Source organism: Cupressus sempervirens, chromosome 7 (assembly GCF_028749045.1).
Source record: "Cupressus sempervirens isolate cs-2001-9-10 chromosome 7, ASM2874904v1, whole genome shotgun sequence".
NCBI lineage: Eukaryota > Viridiplantae > Streptophyta > Pinopsida > Cupressales > Cupressaceae > Cupressus > Cupressus sempervirens.
The window spans coordinates 726964776-726988843 of record NC_143124.1 but is presented as its reverse complement, the minus strand read 5'-3'; the positions used below and the strand labels follow the sequence as shown (position 1 = coordinate 726988843).

At 35.2% G+C, this 24068-nt stretch overlaps 1 protein-coding gene across 1 annotated transcript in view; it reads right to left on the bottom strand.

Moving 5' to 3' along the window:
* Window positions 1-24068, bottom strand: part of LOC149549291 (cytosolic endo-beta-N-acetylglucosaminidase 1-like) — a 231080-nt gene that overhangs the window by 28548 nt on the left and 178464 nt on the right. The window contains exon 10 of the mRNA XM_089792735.1: window positions 15457-15592. Within this exon, the coding sequence (XP_089648861.1) occupies window positions 15457-15592 (136 nt within the window). The remainder of the gene's footprint in view (window positions 1-15456; window positions 15593-24068) is intronic.

Below are 24068 nucleotides of genomic sequence, written 5' to 3'. Positions count from 1 at the left end.
GTGATGCCATCTTAGGGAGAGGGTGGTTGGTGACTCCCTAAGTTAATCATAATTGGAAAAAGAATACTTTATCATTTGGGAATAGGGGTAGAAAGTTCATGATCGACCTCAAAACTCAGATGGTCAAAGAGGAAATGGCATCCTCCTCAAACTCGAAATCCAATGACAGAGTAGACAAAGGAAAAAGGGGTATGGATCCCAACGACAATGAGATTTTGGAGGCTGGGGAGTGCTTGGGAAATGATATGGACTCCATGGACGATCTATTTCATTGGCAAATGAGTGATTGCAAACTGTTCACTCCATCTTGTAAAGTGCAGGAGATTGAGGAAGAGCCAAATGGATTCCCTCAAGAATATAAAGAATACAGGGAAGGGGAAGCTTGAGTTAAGGAAAGTCTTGCCCACCAATCCTCCAAGGATGAGCCTATTAGATACAAAGAAGCCAAATTAACGGAGATAAACCTAGGAGATGTTGCAGATATGCGTTGTCCCCATGCCAATGGTAGGGAGAGGTACAGGATCTTATTCGCCAGATAGAGCAGGGTTTCCATGAGAGGTACTACACTTTGAGGCACTCAGAGTATGTCTCGGTTGGACATGAGATTGCATTGGTGGATACACAAAGAGCTCGAGAGGAATTGACGACCAGGTTGGAGGTACTGGAGCGAAACTAAGCTCAACATACCTAGGAGATGCAAGTTGAGAAGGTAGCACGCATGACTATTAAGGATAGACTAGCCAGAGATACAACTTCATTTGAGTGGGAGTTGGCAACGATTGATTTTGAGAAGTAGACATTAGAGACTAGCTTGGTCCGAGTTAGGAAGGGGGTTGATGAGAAGGAAAAAGAGCTTCGAGAGGTCACGGTTATGGTGAAGCCCGCCTTGGAACTTCAAATGGTTGTTGAGCACAAGCTGGAGGCGAGGACTGCGTAGGCTTGTGAGCTACGTACTCAATTGGGACCTTCCATGCTGCATCCCACCTCTTCTATTGCAGATCAGCCAACATCCTCTTCAAGGACGCTTCCTATAACCCCTTCTTCTTCTTAGTCATAAATTTTGTAGTTGTCATCATTCTTGTTTTGTTGTTTGCCATCCTAGACATTTTGAATGTTGTCAATTGGAGGCGATTTTCTTTTTTTTCAAGCGGGGGGAGGTGTTGTCGGGAAACTTGGGTATTTAAACAATTGGCATAACTGAGGGAGTTACACAGGTGCGACAATTCACTTCACATCCCCTCAAGCATTATATGTATGAACTCTCTTCATAGAATGGGCTATGGATATATGAATATACTATTGTATGTGGTGATCAGTGAATAAATGAAATGTTGTTGAGTTCTCTCTATATTCTGTGTTGAATACCTTGCTTTTCTGTCAATATGCAATAAGTTCATGTTACCCGATGGGGGTAAACACAAGCAAGGATCTTTCCATATGTTCATCCTTTATATTTATTCCATCTCCAAATTTTCTTAACTCAATGTTTCCCCAAATATGTAATTGGACTTTTAAAACCGAATTACACATTTACGTAAGTTTAAAACAATGAGTTTCACCACATGTAAATGCATTTCTAAATCCCAATTTTGGGAAAAACACTCATTTTTTAAACATGCAGTTTCCTATCCACATGCTCCCAAGTTACATCTACTTGCACTCATAGCCATTCAAACCAAAATCCACATTTTTCCATATGCAATTCACCTTGGAAAACCCAATTTTGGCCATTCTTGCCCAAAATATAAGCTGTTTGAACCTTTTCCAACATTTCTAAGTGTTCAAAAAGTATCTAACCATACCTAGAACACTTATCCTCCATGGATCTGCCATCATTGTTTGAATCTTGAAACCCTCGTGTATTCAATCCCATCAGAAGATGTTTTCACCCTTTGGAATTCTCATGTTGCACCGAACTCTCCAAGTCAAAATATGTCAAAATTTCTTCAGAGAATAGAAACATCCTATCAAGAAGGTATGCTTCGAATCAAAAGAAGCAATAATTCATTTGGTCCCCACTTTCCCAACGGCTGCCCTAGAACTTGAGCTTGTGTGGGAATCTGCCAAACATTTTGATCCACAAAAAAATTTAAAAAATCAGTTAAAGATGTTGCTAATAAGTTGTTTAGAGTTTACATTTGGACATCATTGAGAAGGTTTTCTGAGTGTCGGAAACTCCAGAATGTGCAAATCTTACAAAGAAGAAATCACAACTATGGTATGAGAAAAGCTTGATTGCATCAAGTTTTCAAATGACCACTGGCAAATTCATCAAAGAGATTCAGAGGCTATCGAAAGAAGAAACATCACCAAGTACAAGGCCTTTCCCAATAATCTACAAGATTGATTCATTCAAAATCAACAGTTTCAACATTCTCTTCAAGTGTATTTTCAGCTTTGTAGATTCAGAAGATAGGTTGTGTAATCCAATTGCATGTTACCCAATTACATTGACCTTCAGTCAAGTAATCCAATAAATCTTCTTTCTTGTTTGACTTAGACAAGGTGGTTGAGTTTTGTTGTGATGTAGAGCCTAATCAGACTTGGAGGTTAATTTTTTCCAACTTCATTCGGTGCAGTTCCCCCCCAGATTTCTCTATAGGGGTTTGAAGGCAGTGCCCCCAAGCTCTAGGGTTCAAGGGGCAACACCCTTGCAAATTCCTAGGGCAGCACCTAGGAGGGGTCAAGGGGCAGCACCCTTTGCGGGGTCCTGGGATCAGTGGCCCCCAAGTGTGCTCCCTATTGCGATAGCCAAAAATGAATTTAATATTGTAAAAGGTGATGGGAGTTATATTTCTTCTATTGGTCGACTTATTCTAGCCCTAATTTTGTAAGCGACAAAATCTTGTATAAAAATGCTTAGGGTTAGGGATTTTATTATGTATAATGAGATTGTAGCTTCTTGCAGTAGTATTGGGCTGTAAGTGATTACAAATTGTAATCAGGTTGTAATCACTAGATAATAAGAATATTGGACTTGTTGTTTGGTGGACGTAACCAAGGGATTGGGTGAACCTCGTTAAATATCTATGTTTTGTGTTCTCTTTTGTGTGATTTATTATTTTCTAATATTGGTTATATTTGCATGTAATTGTTATACTTATTTATGTCTCATTAATCCTAACAAGTTCCTCCCACTTTTTCCTTCATTTTTTCTCACTCCTTTGCCTATATAAAGGAGTGCCCCTCATTGTAAAAGTTATCATTTATACAGACAAGAGAGCTCTACCATTTTTGTGCAAGCATAACTATGATTTGTAGTACAAATTTGAAAGAAAAGTAAATGTTAAGAAGCAATTTGTTTCGAAGTCGTTTCTAGTCATGGAATCCTATTTTTTGCAAAATATTTGGGCTTCCATTTGAATAATAATGTTGAAGACTTGATAGTATTCTTAATGATTTGATGTCATTCACCATGCTAAATGTGCGAAGGGTTACAAGAATATAGATCAGCAAATACAGTGCTAGCAGCACATTACATGATTTGGTAAAGTTTAGCGAAATGATGAAGTACAAAGTATTGGTGCAGCAGCAATGGGAATTAATGTAATCATATTAGCAATAATTAGTGAACATACAACTTCATAGAGCTATATCAGCAAGCGATTGACAGCGGATGACTTTTATGACTGCTGATTGTTAAATGTAAGGATCTCTGATTGAGAGAAAACTATTATATCAGAATTGAACAAATACAAATATCCTTGTTATCTCAGACTCTACAATGAATGATGTAGATCTTCTTCTTTGGATAGCAGTCAATGTATTGTAATCTTCAGCCTTGTGCACCAATGGAGTTTCAATGAGATAGATTGTATTAACCTGCAGAGAAAGGCAGCAGATTGCTGGGAATTGTATGTCATATATTGATATGCTTCCAATGATCTCCCGGCATGCATATATATGTAGATGAAGAGTCATGTCCCCGTAGAGACATGGCTCTATGTGGCCAAAGGCCACGTAGGGTCATGCCTCTACGTAGGCATGACTAATCACCATTTCCAATACTAACAAATGCAACGGTTAGTTCTCATTTAACAAATGCAACTGTTGACATTAGCAAATGTAATCATTAGTAAACAGTTTCATTGGCGATAGAGCAGAAGAATATAAAGCCCCGATACAATAGTCTCTTCGACACTTAAGTTCAATAATCATGAATTCATTTTATAGCAATATATATATATATATGTTCACCACTAAAACATGAATTCAAGTGTTGAATATTACTTCGACTGATGCTATACATCAACACTCCCTCTTAGCAAGAGAGAAGTAATAGAGTCCTTAATAGATATCAGATTACATAATATTTGTACATAACACATTATCTGACTTTAACACTTTGAAATAGTGACTTGTCAAATAATTGAAATCACCATGCTATGAACACTATCACAACATATATTATGATCTCTAATTGTCCGAAACAATATCTAGAGTAATCATAATGCACTCGTTATCAATGACTTCAGGCATATCCGGAAGAAAACTATCATGATAATAGGCCTATCATTTGCAAGTTCGTCACCTTACAAAAGATTACCTTCTAAATATATGTCCATGAAAGATCATCACCTTCCATTACATATCTGATGCAGCTAAACAACCATAGAAGCATAAACACATATAAATTGAAATTTAAATTCAAGTTTCAACATTACAATTTAAGCATACCAGGTTTTCCTTTGAAGTATTCCAACTTCACTTTAGCAAGAGGCTTGGTAAAAGCATCTGTTGTTTGTTCATTAGTACTAATGTACTCCAGTTTGATAACACCTCGATCCACCATATTGCTAATGTAATGATAAGGTATTTCAATATGCTTAGACCAATTGTGAAAAACTGGATTTGTTGAAAGCTTGATACAACTTTGATTGTCACAATGAATCACAGTGGGCTTCATAGGCTTTTTAAACAAATCAAGTAGTAACTTTCATAACCATACAGCTTCTCTCGCTCCCAAGGAAGAGGCTATATATTCCACTTCAATAGAGCTTAATGCAACCGAGGATTGTTTTCTGCTGAACTAAGAAATCATCCCAGATCGAAGATTAAAGAAACATCCAAAAGTACTTTTACATTCAGTGGTGTTGCCTGCCCAATTAGAATTTGAATATCCATGAAAATTGATTTCTACTTGATCATATTTGATTTCCATGCCAATAGTGCCTTTTAGATATCTTAAGATATATTTAGCTGCCATTAGATGTATCTTCTTTGGTGTATACATGAACTGGCTTAAGGTGTTAGTAGCATAACATATATCAAGACGAGTATTTACCAAATACGTTATCATATCATCCTTCGACTTGTGCAGGTTGACTTCCATAGGTGTAGTAGTTGGTTTACAATCCATCATTCCAAATTTTGTCAAAATATCAATAGTATATTTTCCCTAATTCAAAAAAATGTAGTTTCCCTTTTGTTAGACTTCCAATCACAGGAAGTAGTGGAGAAGACCTAGATCTTTCATATCAAATTTTGTTGTTAGTTCTTGTTTGCACTTCTTTATAATATGTTCTTCACCTGTTATCAACAAATCATCAACATATAATACAAGAATAATCATGTCACCACCATCTACCTTGAAGTATAAGTTAGGATCAACTTCATTTTTAGAATACCCTAACTTTGTGAGATAGTTGTCTATTCTTTCATACCGTGCTCTAGAAGCCTGTTTAAGACCATATAGTGCTTTCTTTAACTTACACACGTGAGATTTTCTGTCATGAGTGAAGAACCCTTTTGGTTGCTCAATATAAACTTCTTCACTTTCACTGTTTAAGAATGTTGTTTTAACATCCATTTGATGAACTTTCCATCCTTTGGATGCTGTGATTGTCAAGATAGTCCTAACAAATGTATATCTAGCAACTGGAACAAATATTTCTTCATAATCGATACCTTCTTTCTGTGAGAAACCGCGTGCTACAAATCTGGCTTTGTATTTTTCAATGCTCTTGTCAGGTGCATGCTTGATTTTGAAAAGCCACTTAGAAGAAACAACTCATTTGTTTTTAGGCCTAGGTACAACATCCCATACATCATTTTTTTGTATAGAATTATATTCTTCAATCATTGCTTCTTTCCAAGGTTTTCTTGATAACCCTTCTTCAACATTTGAAATTTTTGTATTGATAAGTTCAGTTGATAATGCCACATAACATGACTGGTTTCTTGATCTTTTACTTTCTCTGATTACTTCATCAGGTACAACATGATTCTCTTCTATCATTTTCCTAGCCCAAAGTGGCCTCTTTTTATTGTTAACATTTTCAATATCCTCAGGATTTGAAATACAAGGTGAAGGAGGTTCAGTATCATTCTTCCTCTCATTTTCTGTTGGGTGATCTTCATCTATTTCAGTGACAGGTTCTGTATATGATTCATCATTGTTCTTAGAAAGATTGAAGGCAGTATCTTCTTCAAATTTAACATCTCTACTGATTTCAATTGTTCTTTGACCAAGAACATAGATCCTGTAGCCTTTGGTTGTTTCACTGAATCCAATGAGTATTCCCTTTTTTCTAGATGGTTCTAGTTTTGTTCTTTTCTCTTTAAGAATGTGAATATAAATAGGACACCCAAATATTCTTACCTGACTTAGATCTGGTTTGATACCCGTAAATACTTCTTTAGGAGTGGTCTTTTCTAAAACTAAGTGTGGACATCTGTTTTGAATGCACACTGCAGCATTAGATGCTTTGGCCCAAAAAGAAGTACAAAGATTTTGGTCGTGCATCATTGCTCTAGCTGATTCAACAACTAATCTATTTTTACACTCTGCAACTCCATTTTGTTGACGATTATATGGTACAGAAAACTCCCTCTTAATCCCAACAGTAATGCAAAAATCTTTGAAACTTTCAGAGATGTATTCACCTCCATTGTCTAATCTTAGTATTTTTATTTTCTGTCTTGACTGGTTTTCAACTAGAGCTTTGAATTCCTTGAATTTTGATAATACTTCAATAGATCCCTTTTGTTTTAGAAAGTAGATCCAAGTTCTTCTAGAATAGTCATCAATAAAAATTACATAATAGAGGCACCCATTTAGGGAAGGTACAGACATAGGACCACATAGGTCAATGTGAACAAGTTCAAGTACAGATTTTGATTTGTGAATACATTTAGGAAAGGACTGTTTAGTGTTTTTGTCTAGGGCACATCCTTTGCAAATGCCTAAGTGATCAGTTTTGAGACCAAGTAATCCTTTTACAATTTTCCCTATTGATGACAATGCATGAAAATGAAGGTGGCCTAGTCTCCTATGCCAAATTTCGGTAGAATTTAAAGTTTCATGACTTAGGGCTAAATTTTGTTGATTACAAAGTTTATATAGATTTCCGTCTCTAAATCCAATAGATATAGCTTTCTTGATATTAGAGTTCTTGGGCCAAGATAAAACTCTGTCCTCTTGAAAGGTGACTATGAATCCTTGATCAGAAAGACCAAACATAGAGACCAAATTCCTTTTTATACTAGGGATGTATAAAACATTTTTAAGTTGGAGAGTAATACCCAAATTCCTATGCCAAATTTTGGTAGAATTTAAAGTTTCATGACTTAGGGCTAAATTTTGTTGATTACAAAGTTTATATAGACTTTCGTCTCTAAATCCAATAGATATAGCTTTCTTGATATTAGAGTTCTTGGGCCAAGATAGAACTCTATCCTCTTGAAAGGTGACTCTGAATCCTTGATCAGAAAGACCAAATTCCTTTTTATACCAAGTATGTATAAAACATTTTTAAATTGGAGAGTAATACCTAAATTTAGGTGAACTGAGCAGGACCCAATACATTTGATCAGATGAGTAGAATTACCTCCAATAGTTACTTCTTCTGAGGAGTATTCTGAGAAGCTTTCAAATTTGTCTATAAAACCTATTATATGTCGAGATGCTCCACTGTCTATAATCCAAGTGTTTTTGTTTGAGTTTAATTCACTTGAAAGAGCTAGATAAAATGCAAGGTTTTCTTTTTCTTCTTTCTTGTCTTCGACTTCTGCTAGGACTGCTTGAATCCTTTTCTGTTCAGGATAGAAGTTGTGTGAGTGACCAATTTTCTCACATTTGAAGCATTTTACTTTAGACCAATCTCATTTCTTATATGATTTGTCAAATTCCTTCTTATTACGTTTGAATTTTCTTTTCTTGTTTGAATTGGCATGAAGAGCTTGAATGTCTGCCTCTTGATTTATGCTTAATGCTCTTGAATCTTCTTGTGTGCACTCATTTTTGAGTAATTCAAATTTAGGAAGCTCAAGTCGGGAGCTTAGACCTCGAATAAAGGTTTCCCAAGATAGAGAAGTCCTCTCAAAGCTATCATGCTAAGTTATTTGTCATCAACTTGATTTTCAATTGCTGCAAGTTGATCTTTTAATTCAGAAATTCTTAGAAAGTAGGACGTAATCGACTCCCCATTATTCATCTTTATGTAAAGAAGATCTTGCTTTAAAGTTAGTAGTCTACTAGTATTATTGATTTCAAAAGTGTCCTTAATAGTAGAGAACATCTCAAATGCAGTTTTAAGACTGGATATAGAAGGGAGAATATGATCCTTTTGTGGAGTATATAATAATTTTCATAGTCTTCTTGTTGTATCTTTTCCATGTAGTTTTATTTGGATCATTTTCAAGAATGGATTTGTTTGATTCTATGTACTCTTCTAATTCCATTTCTCTTACTATTATAATGACTCGAATTTTCCATGATGAGAAGTTTAATGCTCTCTCAAATCTATCCTCTAATCTTATGTGATTAATCATTTTGAATTTGAGGAGAAAATTAAATTTTATAAATCTAAGACTTTAGATTTAATTCTGAATAATAGAGTTTCTTATCAGGATGGCTCTGATACCATGTTAAATGTAAGGATCTCTGATAGAGAGAAAACTATTATATCAGAATTAAACAAATACAAATATCCTTACTTGTTATCTCAGACTGTAGAATGAATGATGCAGATCTTCTTCTCTGGATAGTAGTCGATGTATTGTAATCTTCAGACTTGAGCATCAATGGAGTATCGATGAGATAGACTGTATTAACCTACAGAGAAAGGGAGCACATCGCTGGGACTTGTATGCCGTATATTGATATGTTTCCAACAATCACCCGGCATGCATTTATATGCAGATGAAGAGTCATTGACCCCGTAGAGACATGGCTCTACGTGGCCAAAGGCCACGTAGGGTCATGCCTCTACGTAGGCATGACTAATCACCATTTCCAATACTAACAAATGCAACTGTTGATATTAACAAATATAATCATTAGTAACCTGTTTCATCAGCGGCAGAGCAGAAGAATATAAAGCCCCGATACAATAGTCTCTTCAAGACTTAAGTTCGATAATCATGTACGTGTATATATATATATATATATATACACACACACACACACACCAGTAAAACATGAATTCAAGTGCTGAATATTACTTCGATTAATACTATACATCAACACTGATAACCATGAAATTGCAATATACAAAGCATGAGATATAGTAAAAATCTATGACAGAAAAGACATATTTGTCATGTGGAGGAATAAGACACACATAATCTTGTGTTTTGTAGCAGCAATTCTTTGTGAGAGTATACAGAAACTAAATGATAATATGGTGATTGAAAGGGATCTAATGAAGTCAAATTCATAAATTTCAAAAGGAACTATCGTAACACTAGTATTTCTTATGCATTTATTTTAGGGTGATTTATGTTCCTATGATTGGAAGCCATTGAGCATATATATCGGTGAGTTGCATTTCTATGACTGAAGATATACATACCTATTACAAATCAGGTCAAGATGACAGGATAATTTTATTATGAGGCACAGACAGTCGAATAGTTAACATGTGCTTTCATGGTGAAGTTCACAAGGCGAATACAATTCATGCCGTATAATGAGTCATAGAGGGGTTTTTTGAATAAATATTCATAAAACTTGAGAAGACTGGCCCAATCAAAGATAACAATTTTGACGATAAATAATGTGAAGAAGGCATCGATTGAGTAGTGATGTCTAAGGTCAGCTTGAGTCAAACAAATGTTGGAACAGTTAAACAAAATCCAACGCACTAAGTGAGTCAAATGACATAAGGGAGAAACTAAAAAAAGTAACAACAAGCCCAAGGGTATTTCTTAGCGATACAACAATTGTAGTGCATCCACAAGATGATCGATATAAAACTATACGTTGGACTAATGGCAGTTTTCCAAATGACTGATGGGCAGGAGACTCCCATGGATTGTCAATAATTGCGTAGATATAAAACTCGACTTTGAGAAGATTTTATACTTTTGTAGAATCGGCGTCCCTTCGAATCTGTGTATTGATAGGTAATATGACAGGAATTTATAAGTATCCAGAATTGCATGACCTCTTCTCTTAAGAAATTGGTTTACATTTGATTTGCAATAGCCATGAAGATTTTAAAATATGCAAGCAAGTCACAGACAAAGAACTTAACAAAAGAGCGAAGATGGTTGCATATGTTGGGTTTGAAGTTTGTTTGTTCCATTTGAGAATTGATCAATTCATTGTCCTTCAATCATCTTCGCATTTAGCCATTGGAGCATTGACTATCACAAATCATTGTTGATGACTTATGTCCAATGATTCTTTGTTTTGGCGTAGCTCTATGGAGTATGCATTGGGAAAGTAGCAGATTATACAGGAGTACAAACATTCATCAGTATGTAGTGAGCCCATGGTTCGATAAGAGAGAAGTTCAACCAAACTGCCATTTTTCCTATTCATTCGGCAGTTTGCATATGTGGGTGTTGGTTTTAGAAAGTAACTCCAGAGAATACAAGCATAATTATTTATAGCACCCAGGTTTACAGGATTGACCAAATATTGTTCTCTCCATAATAATCAAGTGTTGCCAATTGTACGAGGTTGTGTTTTAAGAAAATTGTAATTACAGTTTGGAATCGAGCAATTGTGGTGATTTAAGAAGCCTAAAGCAATGCTCTTAATTCTGTTATATCACTCTTTGTAGGCAAAATAATAGTTAGGAAGCAATTACAGGATTAAAACAAAAATCATATTTGAACTAAGAATTTATCTATTGTTATGAAAGGGTGTGATTCTTTGAAAATAACGCAACACCTTTCTAAATCTATAAATGGGGAAGCAAAAGATACAATATATACAACTCTTAATTTTTGCATACTCAAATTTTATAACAACTCCTAATATACTATTTTTCATTTGGAAAAGATTGGAATTTTGAACAAAGCTTGTGGAATACTGGATCATTGAGAAAAAAAATTATGTGCAATTTTGGAATTGGACTATATTGGATTGAGCATCACTAATGAGTGTCTTCATTGTATTTCCATTTCTTGCATAACCAATAAGAAATTTTATTTTATATTTTTGCAAAGCTTTAGAGTCAAAATATTATATAGTTTAGTCCTTAATAAATATTTTTTGAATTTTGTAAACAATTTTCATATCAGATAAGAGGATTCGATCAATTAGAGCATTTTAATCTTGACTATCATACATATGGTGAAATATTTGATTGTTTCCACATCTGTGTCTGATTTGTCTCCTTAGGAGTTGAATCGCAATGTAGACTAGTATAAAATTGCATACATGTGATCCATCGCATCTTGATAATTAAAATTGTTTACAGTTGAAGTACATTGAATTTTATAAAGTTGTATCTTATAAACTTGTAATACTGACTCTATTGCCCTTTTAATTCTTGGCGCTGGTCTTTATATTGCTCGTGATTCATAATCTATACATTGGCAATTATTTCACATCATTCCAATGAAAATTAGTATATTCATTTATTATAACAATTCACATACATTCTTATTTTATTCATTTCATTTCAAGTAATCATATTCATTATTTTTTAAGAATATACAATTTTGAAGTATTTACATTTTGAAGTTATCACTGAAATTGTGAAGTTAATGTAATTTTGGCACTTTTCACAATTTTTTATGCAAGTTGAAAGTCCTCTAAATTTCTTGCCATTCCAAAGGATTTTTCATTACATTTATAATCATCTGTTGCAAACATTCTTGGATTTTAGTGATTCGTCCAGAATTAGGTGCAACTGCCTTGGCTTTGTAGAGCTAGAAGTGCAAGGAACTTGGATTGCATCGATCAGTCCAGTCAAGTTGGCCCTAGCCGATTGGATGTCCCAGCATCGAGTTGGTAAGAATCGTAGGATTCCAATTTGTGGTTTTGGGAACCAACATCTGGAAGCAATTGTGGTAGATTAAATTGGAAGTTGTTACTACAATTTGTGTTTACTATCTTTAATTCATGTTAATCTTGTATGTGTATTAGAGAAAAGTGAGTACAAGAAGCAATTGAATTCGATGTTGTGTTTGGAAGCAATTGTTGTGGCACAAACTGGAAGCTACAACTGTAGTTTTTATTGTTGTCTTATATTCATGCAAGTTATTAGAATTAAGTTACTTTCATGTTTGTGAACTGAAATAACTTATAGGCTTATAGTTTAGAAATCATCTACTTCTGGAAGTCTGCGTGCCCCAATAGTAGAGATTTACCTTTCAAGAATTGCATGGGAGTCTGTGAGTTTCATAGCCATTATGATATTGTAGAGACAATAGACATAAATCTAAGCCAATATGCTTTCAATTAGCTTGTGAGTTGATGTGAGTTTATTGGTATCATTGTTTCCAACTTTTAGATAGAAATGTAGTTAAAGAAATTCATCCCACCCATTGCCCATTCCGCGAGTAAGTGGATTCTTTCTTGAAACAAGAGGAAAGAATATTAGTAACGCCCTTTAAAAGTATCTCTAAACTTTTTTCTTACCTTGAGTTGATCCAAGGAATAGTGAGAAGGGAGAGCCTTCCCTTTAAGGTAGGAAAGACTTTGTCTCACATGTGGCTGGTAAGCTTGTTTTGCAAGGGAGTTTGTATAATTGTCATTTGCAAAATATTCAGCCAACACTATGCGTAATGGTTGAATAAATGTATTGCCTCTAGTTGAAGCACTGCTTCTCAATATTGATTGAGCTCATTTACAGGTGTGGCTTATTGCTCTTATCTTTCTATGGTTACCATTACCCTATATGGCTCTAAGGCTTTAGGAAGAGTATCTTATGAATAATCATTATTTAGATACACAAAGATAAGCTATCGGGTCCTCCTTTTCTTTAGTGTTATCCCAAAAAAAGTTAGCTAGATGTTTCAAAATGGATTTTTATTACTGATTTTGTTTATAGTATTTGATACCTGCATGTGTTTCATATTTAGCATTTTCCTCAAAAGGCCTATTTGTTTGTTATACAAATGGTGATGGATGCAATGATGCGTAACTTATATCGGACTATGATGCTAGTTTGGACACTAGCATTACTCTGCCAACAGATGTATATACATAAGATAGTTCTATACACACACACACATGTATAGCTATGCTACTGCTTACATAATCTTTGTTACATACATTTCGATGGGTACTTGTTCTGAGGCCTACTTGGTGGTTTATGTTTTATGATCTCAAAGGTGTTCTTCTGTTTGGTTATCTACTTTCAATTACTGTATTTTTATTTCGATCCAAGATGTTGCTATGGTATGGTGTATTGACAAGTTGTCAAGAGGCATAGTAGATATTTGTAAATTACAGGTTTGACAGGAGATAGGATAGTATGGGACAATGGAATTTTATGTGCTCAAGGGAAGTCTTGTATTGGGAAGGTCAAGGTAATAATGTTGGCCCTTCTCAGTAAAAATTTTCCATGTGTATTCACCAAAATTATAACAGTAGAAGGATGTAACATAATAAGGATGAAAATGTTGTAACGTAAAGCCATAAAATGAATTAATGGCTTAATGTAGCAATTGTATATGTAAATTCAAAATATTTTTAACTTGTACATGAGGACTCCTTATCCTCATTTATCATTGGCCCATATGTCTGAAGCAGGATATGAAAACTATTGATCAGGACTTTTTTAAGTCTCGGGCTAGACTGAAAGTTTTCTTTACTCTGTTCTTTCCTGTCAGTGCCTGCACTAAACAGAGGTGTACATTTTTTTAAAAATATAAATAGAATAAAATTAATCACTATGGCTTCTTACTGATCAAAAAAAAGTTGTTTTATACTTATTGCATACATAACTTCTCCCTTTTTATTGCATCACACCAAGGTTGACTACACATAACAGAAAATTAAACCTTAGATTCCAGTCACTTTTTTTTGTTAACAAATTCTTTTTAATCTGCTAATTAGTTTTTAATGTCTCTTTTAATTATCTTTAATATTTCTGCCATATAGACCTTGCATGAAAATAGTCTTCTAATGGGGATGCGACATTTAGAATGTAGTAGTATCAAATTAGTTAAGCATTCATCCTCAAACCAAACTAAACCATTGGTAAACACGTTTTGTTTGAAAGAAGTACGAAAACCATTATATATTGGATAAGCAAGATCAACAATATGATCTCTACAGTGGCTTCAGCTCATAACGTTCTTAAGTCCAGTAGGGGAAAAAGATAGAAAGGCCAAACTTATCAGGCATGCAGTTATTTGCCTTTACCTTAATAGGGAGACATGGGATCATTGTAAATGTATTGTTGCAAGTGCCTTCAAATTGTGTACATACATGATCATTGCATTTGTCTAATATAGCATGATTAGATAGTTTTCTCCTATTCTGTACTTATATGTGTTCTCTCTTGTGAGGAATAGATAACAAAGATATAGAACATCTGCCTAATAAACTAATAAACTTGAAGGTTGTTCCTTATCCTGTATTTTTACATACAACGAGTGTCTCGATACTTGCTCGTGTTCAAAATCTTTATTTTTAAGAAACATAATAATTGTTTGTTAAAATATTTTCTATCATTGCATTGGTATTAATATAGCATGACTAGATAGTTATGTCCTATTCTGTATTTTCTATTTATATGTATTCTATATTGTAAGGAATGGGTAACAAAGATATAGAACATCCGCCTAATAAACTTGAAGATTTTTACTTAACCTGTATTTTTACATACATTTAGTGTCTCAATACATGCTAGTGTTCAAAATCTTTATTTTATAGAAGCAGTCATTGATTGTTTAAATATTTACTATTATAGAATTATTTTATGCATACAAAATAGTCATAGGGTATATAATCAATTAAACAGCTACCGCTTACTAAATAACATGAGACTGTATAGAAGAATATGGCATTGATCATCAAAGAAGAATCTATTCATGATTGTTTACAGGAATTTTTGAAGTTGTAGACTATTTCACGATCTCCATAAATGGGTAATTGATCTAACATTTGCACACCTATAGTGGTTGCATAGTATACTACCATATCACCCTTCAACTTGCTGTTCCTCATGTTTCTAACTTCCTGTGTGCTATAGGTGCGAGAACCAAGGAAATAAATTTACTTCAAATTTAAAAATTTATTGCAAAATTAAAGAAAAAGTTTCTTACATAATAGGAAATGCGAATAGGGACATTTCCCATGGCTATGGTTCCTTGAAAAAGCTTCACCATGAAATGAGTGTCCTTTTCAATATCACCTTTAATTGTAATGCATGCACCGCCATTGTATGAATCAGCTTGAAAACTGCCAATGCCAATTAGATTAGATATCTATTACCATATATACAGGTATTTCTTACTGATCATTATTTTCTTCTGCTATATTCATAATGCAAATAGAATAAGCCACAAGACCAAAAAGGCTGACAAAATGAATTTTACCTACAATAAACTATAGCATTCATTCTGCGATTCAAATTTAGATGAACACTATTTTCTCCTTCAATATCTTTATATATAGTTGGGAACTAGAATAAGCTAAAGAAACGTATAAAGATACAAAATTTCCCAATTCACTAATTCCAAATATCTCTCTCGTTTACCCAAATAAGAACAATGCAGTTACTTTCTATTTATTTTTCTCTACTTAGTAAATTACCCTCCACATATATTTTATTGTATTCCTAATATAAATAGAGAATATTTTTGGTCGGCGATACATATAGACACTTTTAATTTCTATCATAATTTGCTACATTGACCAAATTCCTTACCATTTTGATTGGTTAATACTTTATAGTAACTCTTTTGATTATTTTGATGATAATAGTTGCAACTTTTTGTCATTATGGTTACGAGTTACAGATGTATTTTTGTTGATTAGTGATTGACTATATAGAAAAGGAATTCACAAGAATTGGCATGCTATGCTGGTTGGGAGACCTAGTCATCATGTTTATAAATCCTATTTTCATTGAATTTTTATAACTCATCTCACTGGAAAAGAAAACTTGCTTTTTAAGATATTGAAATAATAAGTTTACCAGTAGATAAAAATACAACTCAAATCATAACCATCATATGTATCAATTCAAAATAGAGCTGCGCAAGTTCTCGTCAACAAAGAAAAACAAGCTAGAATAAAAAGGTGGCAAGTGTAACCTACATGTTAGGATGCCCAAAAGTAATTAAAAGCAGTTCAGAGAACCCATTCAGGCATCCAAGGTAGCAGGTGAGAGAAACAAAAAACAGATTTCAGATGATTGAATTCCCTTAAAATATCTTGTGTTATTGTGCGCTGGAGCAACAACACGTCCATGTTGGTGTTATAAAGATCCCTCACAATCACATACAGTAGAAGACATGTAATGCTGAGGATCCTCAAGCTTCTCACAGCTTATACTAATATTGTCTATCATGTACTAGACTCTTTTTTCAATGGTGACTTCCCCATCTCTTAGGAATACTGCACTCCAGCTCTAGGAAGAGATTTGTTGCCCAACTCTAAGTCTGTGGAACTTTACTTTGAAGTCTCAGTCACACTTTGACCATATGAAATGGTGTGCACTATAAAATAGCAAGCCTTTGCCTATTTTCTAAACTACTTATAGTCCCTATATTGGTACTAAAAATTAAAAACAAACTTAGATTCTGTTTACCACGTCCGGTAAACAAGATTAATGCATGTTACAGAAACAGAACGTAAAACATAAAATGGAAATGTACAAAATGCTTCAGGAATAGGATCTATATTCCATTAATGCTCAATGCTTTTGTTACATCAATGACAATACAAGATAGCAAAGACTCTATTGGCCTCCGCCTGTCAGCGCCTTTATATGCTGCTACTACCTAGTTCATGGGAAAGCCTCTCTATAGTGTTGTTGCTCGGTCCCGACTCTGGCTTCGTGGCCCAATCTACCATCATTTCAAGCATCTCAAATATTGGCCACTCTCTTGACTCGAAGAAGGATTAAAAACTTTCAGGGCATCTCTTCTGTATATAGGTTAAAACCAACTGCAATTCCTTCGTTCTGGACATTGCATTACGACCAATTACACAACCCATCTCCACTACTATCGGGTTTTGTCCACTGTTGACGGTAAGTATCATTTGGTCCACTATGAAACCGTCGGGAACCTCTGTTCGTCCCAATGTACTCATTGGAATGGTCAGGCTGTTGAACAAGGCTACTTTTAAATGTGGCATCATTTCCAATAGGTCCCTGACCTTCACCGGTATCTCCAATTCAATCATCTACCTTAGGATGTTTTGTTCCGCTATATCTCGAAAAGAAGAACCAGACGTATCCTTTGGGTCCCTTCAGGCCTGTAATTCCTTCTCAATCTTGGCCTTCGCCTTGACTACTTTGTGTTTCTCCGTACGAGGGTCAAGATACGTGGCCTTCTTCGTTTGTGCTCATGTAATTGCCAGGATTCCATCCTCTGTATCTCTACTTTCCACATTAATGAGGTTGCAACCAGGCTTCGAGTAGTTGGCCTCCTTGTGGTCCCCCGGTCCACACCACCTACATAGTTTCTGTGGAGTTTCCTCCTAGCAATCTAAGGAAAAGTATCCCAACTGGTTGCAATTTCTGCATTGTATCACTGGCCTTCCCTTTGCATCATATTGGATCCGAGGACGGTTCTTCTTGTTCTTGTTATTTCGTCTGCCTTCTTGTCGATTATTTTTGTCGCCACCAAATGATGTAATATTATTGTTATTTTGTTGACCGTCAGCTACAAATGTGGAAGGTTGCTCCTACGTGAACAACACTTGTTGGTTCCTGGCCCTTAGGTTATAGGGCATCCTTTGGTGGAATGTCCCGCAATTTGGCAGATGTCACAAAAGGATTTCTTCCAATGTAACACGAGGACTTGCACCCACCTCCCAAACCTCGAAGTACCCGTCCTCGAGACGTCCTCGCACCAAGTACTTGCGCACCCAAGTACCCCCCCCTCCGCCATTTTGCAACCATGCTTCCACTAGAATGGGTACTTGGATTTCTATTTGAATTTTTTTTTTGAATGTTACCATTGGGTATGTAATATGTTACTACGTCGAATGTTCTCCCGAAACATCATTTCATATCAAGTATTTCAAGTTCTATAAGCATACTATACAACATCCCTCCCTGCCCCGTCCCCTCGCTGTCCTGAAAATGAGGCCCATTTTCTCCCCATGCCGGAAACTCGTCCCAGCATCCCCCCGTCCCAACGTACCCCAGTACTGTGGTAACATTGATTTCTTCAAAAAAGAATCTTTCCTGTATCTGACTTCCTTGCAATCCGTACACCACACCTCATCCTCCTCATTTTTTCTTGATCCTCCTTTTGTTGCATTAAGTTCCTTCATCATCTTCAGGAGGTCTTTTCGTAAGGCATGCACTTTCTTACTTGACTCCTCGTCACTACTTTCCTCTAAGGACTCATCATCCGAGGACTTAATTTTCTTAGAAGTCTTGCATTCAATTTCCAAGTCCATTGCACGGTTATATGCATTATCGTATGATGTCAGGGATGCGATCTCCATCTTATTTTAGAGGGAAGTCTTTAATCCTTCAGCAAACCATCGCTTCTTCAATTCGTCAACTAGGGCAAATTCCATTTTCCCAATTAATTCCTTTAATTGTCACTTGTAGCCTCTAACAGACTCATTCTTTGCTTGTTTTGTGTTGTAAATCTCTGCAAGGATCTCATTATCGTCTCTTAGCAACTTGAATTCCATTTGGAACTCTTTCTTCAGGGCTGCCCATGTTTTCAAACCAGTTTTATCCATATTGGAGTACCAGTCAATGGTTCCTTCCCTTAATTGGGCAGAAAACTGTTTGATCCACTCATCCTGATCAATGACGCCATTAGCGGTCCAATGGCACCATGATCACCCTCCGTGACCCCACCATGGTACCCGTTCACGAGTTGCCTAAGCCTTTTCCTCTGCTTGACTTGTTGTGCGAGGATCAATGCCTGATGTGTAGCGTGGACATCATCATCATTTTGTTCTCTTCTATTTCTATTCTTATTCAAATGATTTGACATCAATTCTTAAAAGCACATCATAAATAACAAGAACACTTTTATTTATATATAGTCTCCGTACATCATCATGGGTCGTCTATGTGACCATTACAGAGTTTCAATGCTCTTTTCACTCACACTCTATTCACCTTCCCACAGCCTAGGGCTTATGGGTTAGACCTCCTTCGGGTTTCATCGCAATCCTCAAATTCCTGATGGTTACATTAAAGAAAGTTTCTAAGAGTTTGTTGCCTGCACTACTCCCTTTGTGTTTCCTCCCTTTGCCTCGCTTGCACCAAGAACATTTGTGCGAAAAGTTGAGGGAACTGATGCAACAATCAGTTTGCAACAAGACTCACGTTCAATGCGTCCCAAATAGTGTCCTCAGGAACCTGTTCACGTACAACTTCTATTTTGTATGAAGGTTCCAACACTTCCCCGAAACAAAATGTGGAAATACATCATCAGTTCATGCTCCCCTTCAAATAGCTCGGTCACTCTGTTGTCGTTAGTTCTCACAATCTCCATGGTAGGTATTCCCATTTATTCTATTCTTTGTATGTCACTGTTTGTGTCACTCTTCCCAGATTCAGAGTCAGCAATGGCACCAAATTTTCACTGCATACGGTAAACAAGCTTAATGCATGTTACGGAAACAAAACGTAAAACATAAAATGCAAATGTAAACAATGCTTCAGTTTCATCTATAACTATATAAGATAGCAAAGACTCATACTGAATACCCCATATACAACAATCCACGATTAATGATGCATGTCTCCAGATGGAGAGTGTACATATAGAACTCAAAGGGGTGTGAATCAACTGTCGCATCATAACTAAACACCCTTTAGTAAATACCACTAACTAATAGTTTATTATTCCCGATGGCAATTTACACTTTTGCTAACAACATCATTCCCCCCAAAAGAAAAGGTCATCTTTGAACAACTTACAAAATTGGAGAAAACTACTAAGCACACCAAAAAACATAGCCTAAGAGGGAGGAGGGTGCATCCCTGCAATGTCTAATATCCTCCACAACTCATAGACTTGGTGCATCCATGGAGGTGTTGACCACCAAGTCAACAACAAGTCTCCCCCTCAGCATCAACTAAACCTTTAGCAACCACAAAAGGAAGAATCAAACCCGTGACCCAAGGCTCTGATACCAATTGTTGATATCATTTTTCATTGCGCCAAAAGCTCGAATTGCCAATGACCAATACTAATATCACATTTACGACTCACAGGAGGCTGTTAGGCCATGTCACAAATCTCCAAGGAGGTGTTGACCACCAAGTCAGCAACAACCATGTGTTGCCATTCTTTGGTAAGATGATGCCTTAATACCATCACATAAGTCTTTTCTTTGGTCATCTCAATTAGATGATTATTTTCATCTTGGTCTAACTCAATGATATAGTCGGAAGTCATAACTTTCTCTATTGCATGGCCTTATATACTTCTCTTTGGTTGTTCTTTGTTGGGTGTAGCTCCTTTCACAAATGTGACTATGCATATCATCGTCTTCTTAAAACTTATCAGATACTCATTGATACCTCCTTAAAGTGGATTACCATCAACATAATAAACTTCAATCTTTAAATAAAATTTATTCTAATTATATTCTTAATGTTCGTAACTAGGGACATTATAATCTCCCCCTCTTGGAAGATGCTTGCCCGCAAGCATCTGTGTAATCTCATGATGAATCCTGGATCCCAAGGAAATATGTTGAAGGATTCAACATACATAAATCGCTTGACATTATTGAACTCGTTATGCAAGTCATGCAAGTCACCCTCTTGTAGACGCTTGGACCTCCAAGATTATAGCACCAATGTTTCTTGATGCAATTAGGTTGCTTATTCGGAGCAAAGGTTTTTTGGTGTTCATTCTTAAGGCGGTTTGTCTAGTGTTGAATGATCTCTTCACAAGGATGCCCCTTGATGATCTTAGACTCATATCCATTATTGAATGTATTCTTTTTATCAATCTTGAAGCTCTCACTGAAAATTGAATTTGAATTTAGCTTCAAGAGTTTACCCTTATGTTGTCATTGTGCCTTTTTGAATTTGATATGTTGTTTCCTATGCCCAAATGGTAAAAGTCTTGTTGGAAATCTCAAGGAGTGTTCAAAACCTAAACTCATGGACTCGATCTTCATTTATCATAAAAGAGCATTCTTCAACCATAGAACTAAAACCCTTCTATGTTCTCTCATGATGTCAAAAGAAGAATCCTAAATCATCTAATCTGTTGCATCTATCTTGGCGATGTAGGTGTAACATCCTCTTAGAATATTGATATGAATGATCATTCATTGGGTTAGAGGTGGATATTGGAATAGTGCTTGGGGACTTAATTTTCTCTATCGGAGTGTGTCATTATCCGATAATCATTAGCTCATACATTAATGTCAGCATTATGCAGCAATAAATGCTTTGGGTAGAGTGCATATGAGAAGGGTTGCCCCTTTTCTTTATCAAACTCAAATTATTAACATTTGATCTTTGTCTAAAAGAAGGAATCCCAATCTGAATTTGCAACTTTGTGTAGTTTGATTGAATAGTGTTTAGTGTAACCATTGTTAGTGTTTGCTATCATGTTGAAAATAGTTCCCATCTCTTCTTTGATTGAGGATGCACCGGGATCCCAAAATTTGTTTTCATGTTGATTGTTTAAAGATGTATTGGAATCCCAAGCCTTGTGTTCATCTCTCCCAAGAAGGTATTTTCTTAATATCTGCTGAAAAAATTTCAAGTTATCATCTCTTTTATTATTACTAGGTTACATGAAGGGCTTGGTCTCTATGCTTTGTCTTTTTGACAATGAGATCACTTCTAGACTTCTTATCTTACCTTCCTCAAATGATCTAAGGTTTTATGACTTTTAGATGCTTTTGTATCTTTATTTTTCATCATTTGTATTTCATTTTTCCATTTTTTTTATGTCATCTTCCCTCCTTTATCAACGACAATTTGATGAGGCTGGGTACAGGAAGTGACTACTTTTCTTGTATTGGAGATATCTTCTTTCTAACTTCTTGACTTGGTAGATGATGTCATTTGAATGATTGTATTGGATGGTGTAAATAAGTCGACTTATGCCATTCTTCCTCTGACTTCCCTAAATATGTTATTCTCCATGTAGGATCTAGGAGATGAAGTAAGTGTACCCTTGTGATGATCAATCCAAGCAATCTTACTTTCAATGGTGGGGTTATATGAAGGATTGACTATTCCTTGTGATGTCAGTAGATGATTTCTTGTTTTGACCTCTTCTTGGGTTTCACATTGTGTAACTACACCTCCTTTTGATGTTACCACTTCCAATGTGTAATACTCCTCCTTGAGATTTTCTTTCATGTACTTTTGACATCCAAATGGGATATGATGACTAATTTAGTCAAATTTAAATTAATTATTAAATACTATCTGAATTTACATAATTAAGGTCAAGATTTATTAAAGGTTACAATAAATTTCAATTAAACATCGTATTAATGTTAAACTCTAGATTAATTAATTATTTAATTCTAAGGATGATCATTATCAATACTTGATTTCTAGTGTGTAACTAAATACTAGGATATATAATTATTTCTATGGTATAATTATTTAAGATGTAATGATTATTGACTAATTTATGTACTATCAAATATATATCATTAACAATTGATCTAATATAATACTTTACTGAATATTTAAATTTTAATTCAATATTAACTATTAGAGTTTTTTATACATATATAAGAAACATTTATTAAATAACATGATTGGTTAGTTATTTGGATATTACATTGGCTTCCTCATTATAGTCTAGGCAGGGAATTGAACGGATTCTTGTGATTGTTCATTGGTTTGGTGGATATTGTAGAATCCTCACTCGAATATTTATTAAGAGGCTTTAGTTTGTTTTGAAGGAGGGGAGGAGAAAATGGTTGAGATGGATCATGTGATTTCAATTTGAATTTCTCCCTTGTTTTTTTTCTTATCACAATTTAGAATGTAATGGATTGAAAGGTTTGTTGCCAAAAGGGAGTTTGGAATTGAATTTGGTCTAGATTCGTTCTTGTATTTTCTTCTTTGCCATTCTCTTGGTTATTTCTTTGCAAGATTTCAAGCATGAGTTAGAGCCTTGTTTAAGCTTGTCTTGGCATATGAGTTATATGATTTATCCCTCTTTTTCTCAGCTCATTTACCGATGCTATAACCTATTATTGAATGCTCTATTCCTTTTTCTTTAAAGTCTATTTGTCTTATGATGTTTCTCCATTACAATCTACAAGGATTTTATGCATGTATGTCTTCTCTTTCTTGACATTGTTTTTGTAATTCTGATGTTACCATTTGATAAAGGGGTACTCCCCTTAATAACAAAAACACAATACAAAAATAGAGAAATAATAGCAAGTTACAAGAACAAAATATTGACTTTTTATTATCTCCAAAAGTATGGAATTATGAATTTCAGAAATAAAACATGCAAAGCCACATGGGCGCTTTCCTTACAAAGTTCTATAAGCCAAAGCCACCACCACCCTAGAAAGTTCTAGGAATTTAACACAAAACCCTAGGGCCAACCAACACTAGATTATTATTATTTCTCATATCGTATTACATTACAATACGGCCCAACAACTTTCAGAACTCAAAAGAAATTTTGAAGAAATTTCTTTTTTGCCCATTCCAAGTGGTGTGACTTCCGAAAACCATAACTCACCGCCAGTTGATTTGATTGACTATTATGACCCAATT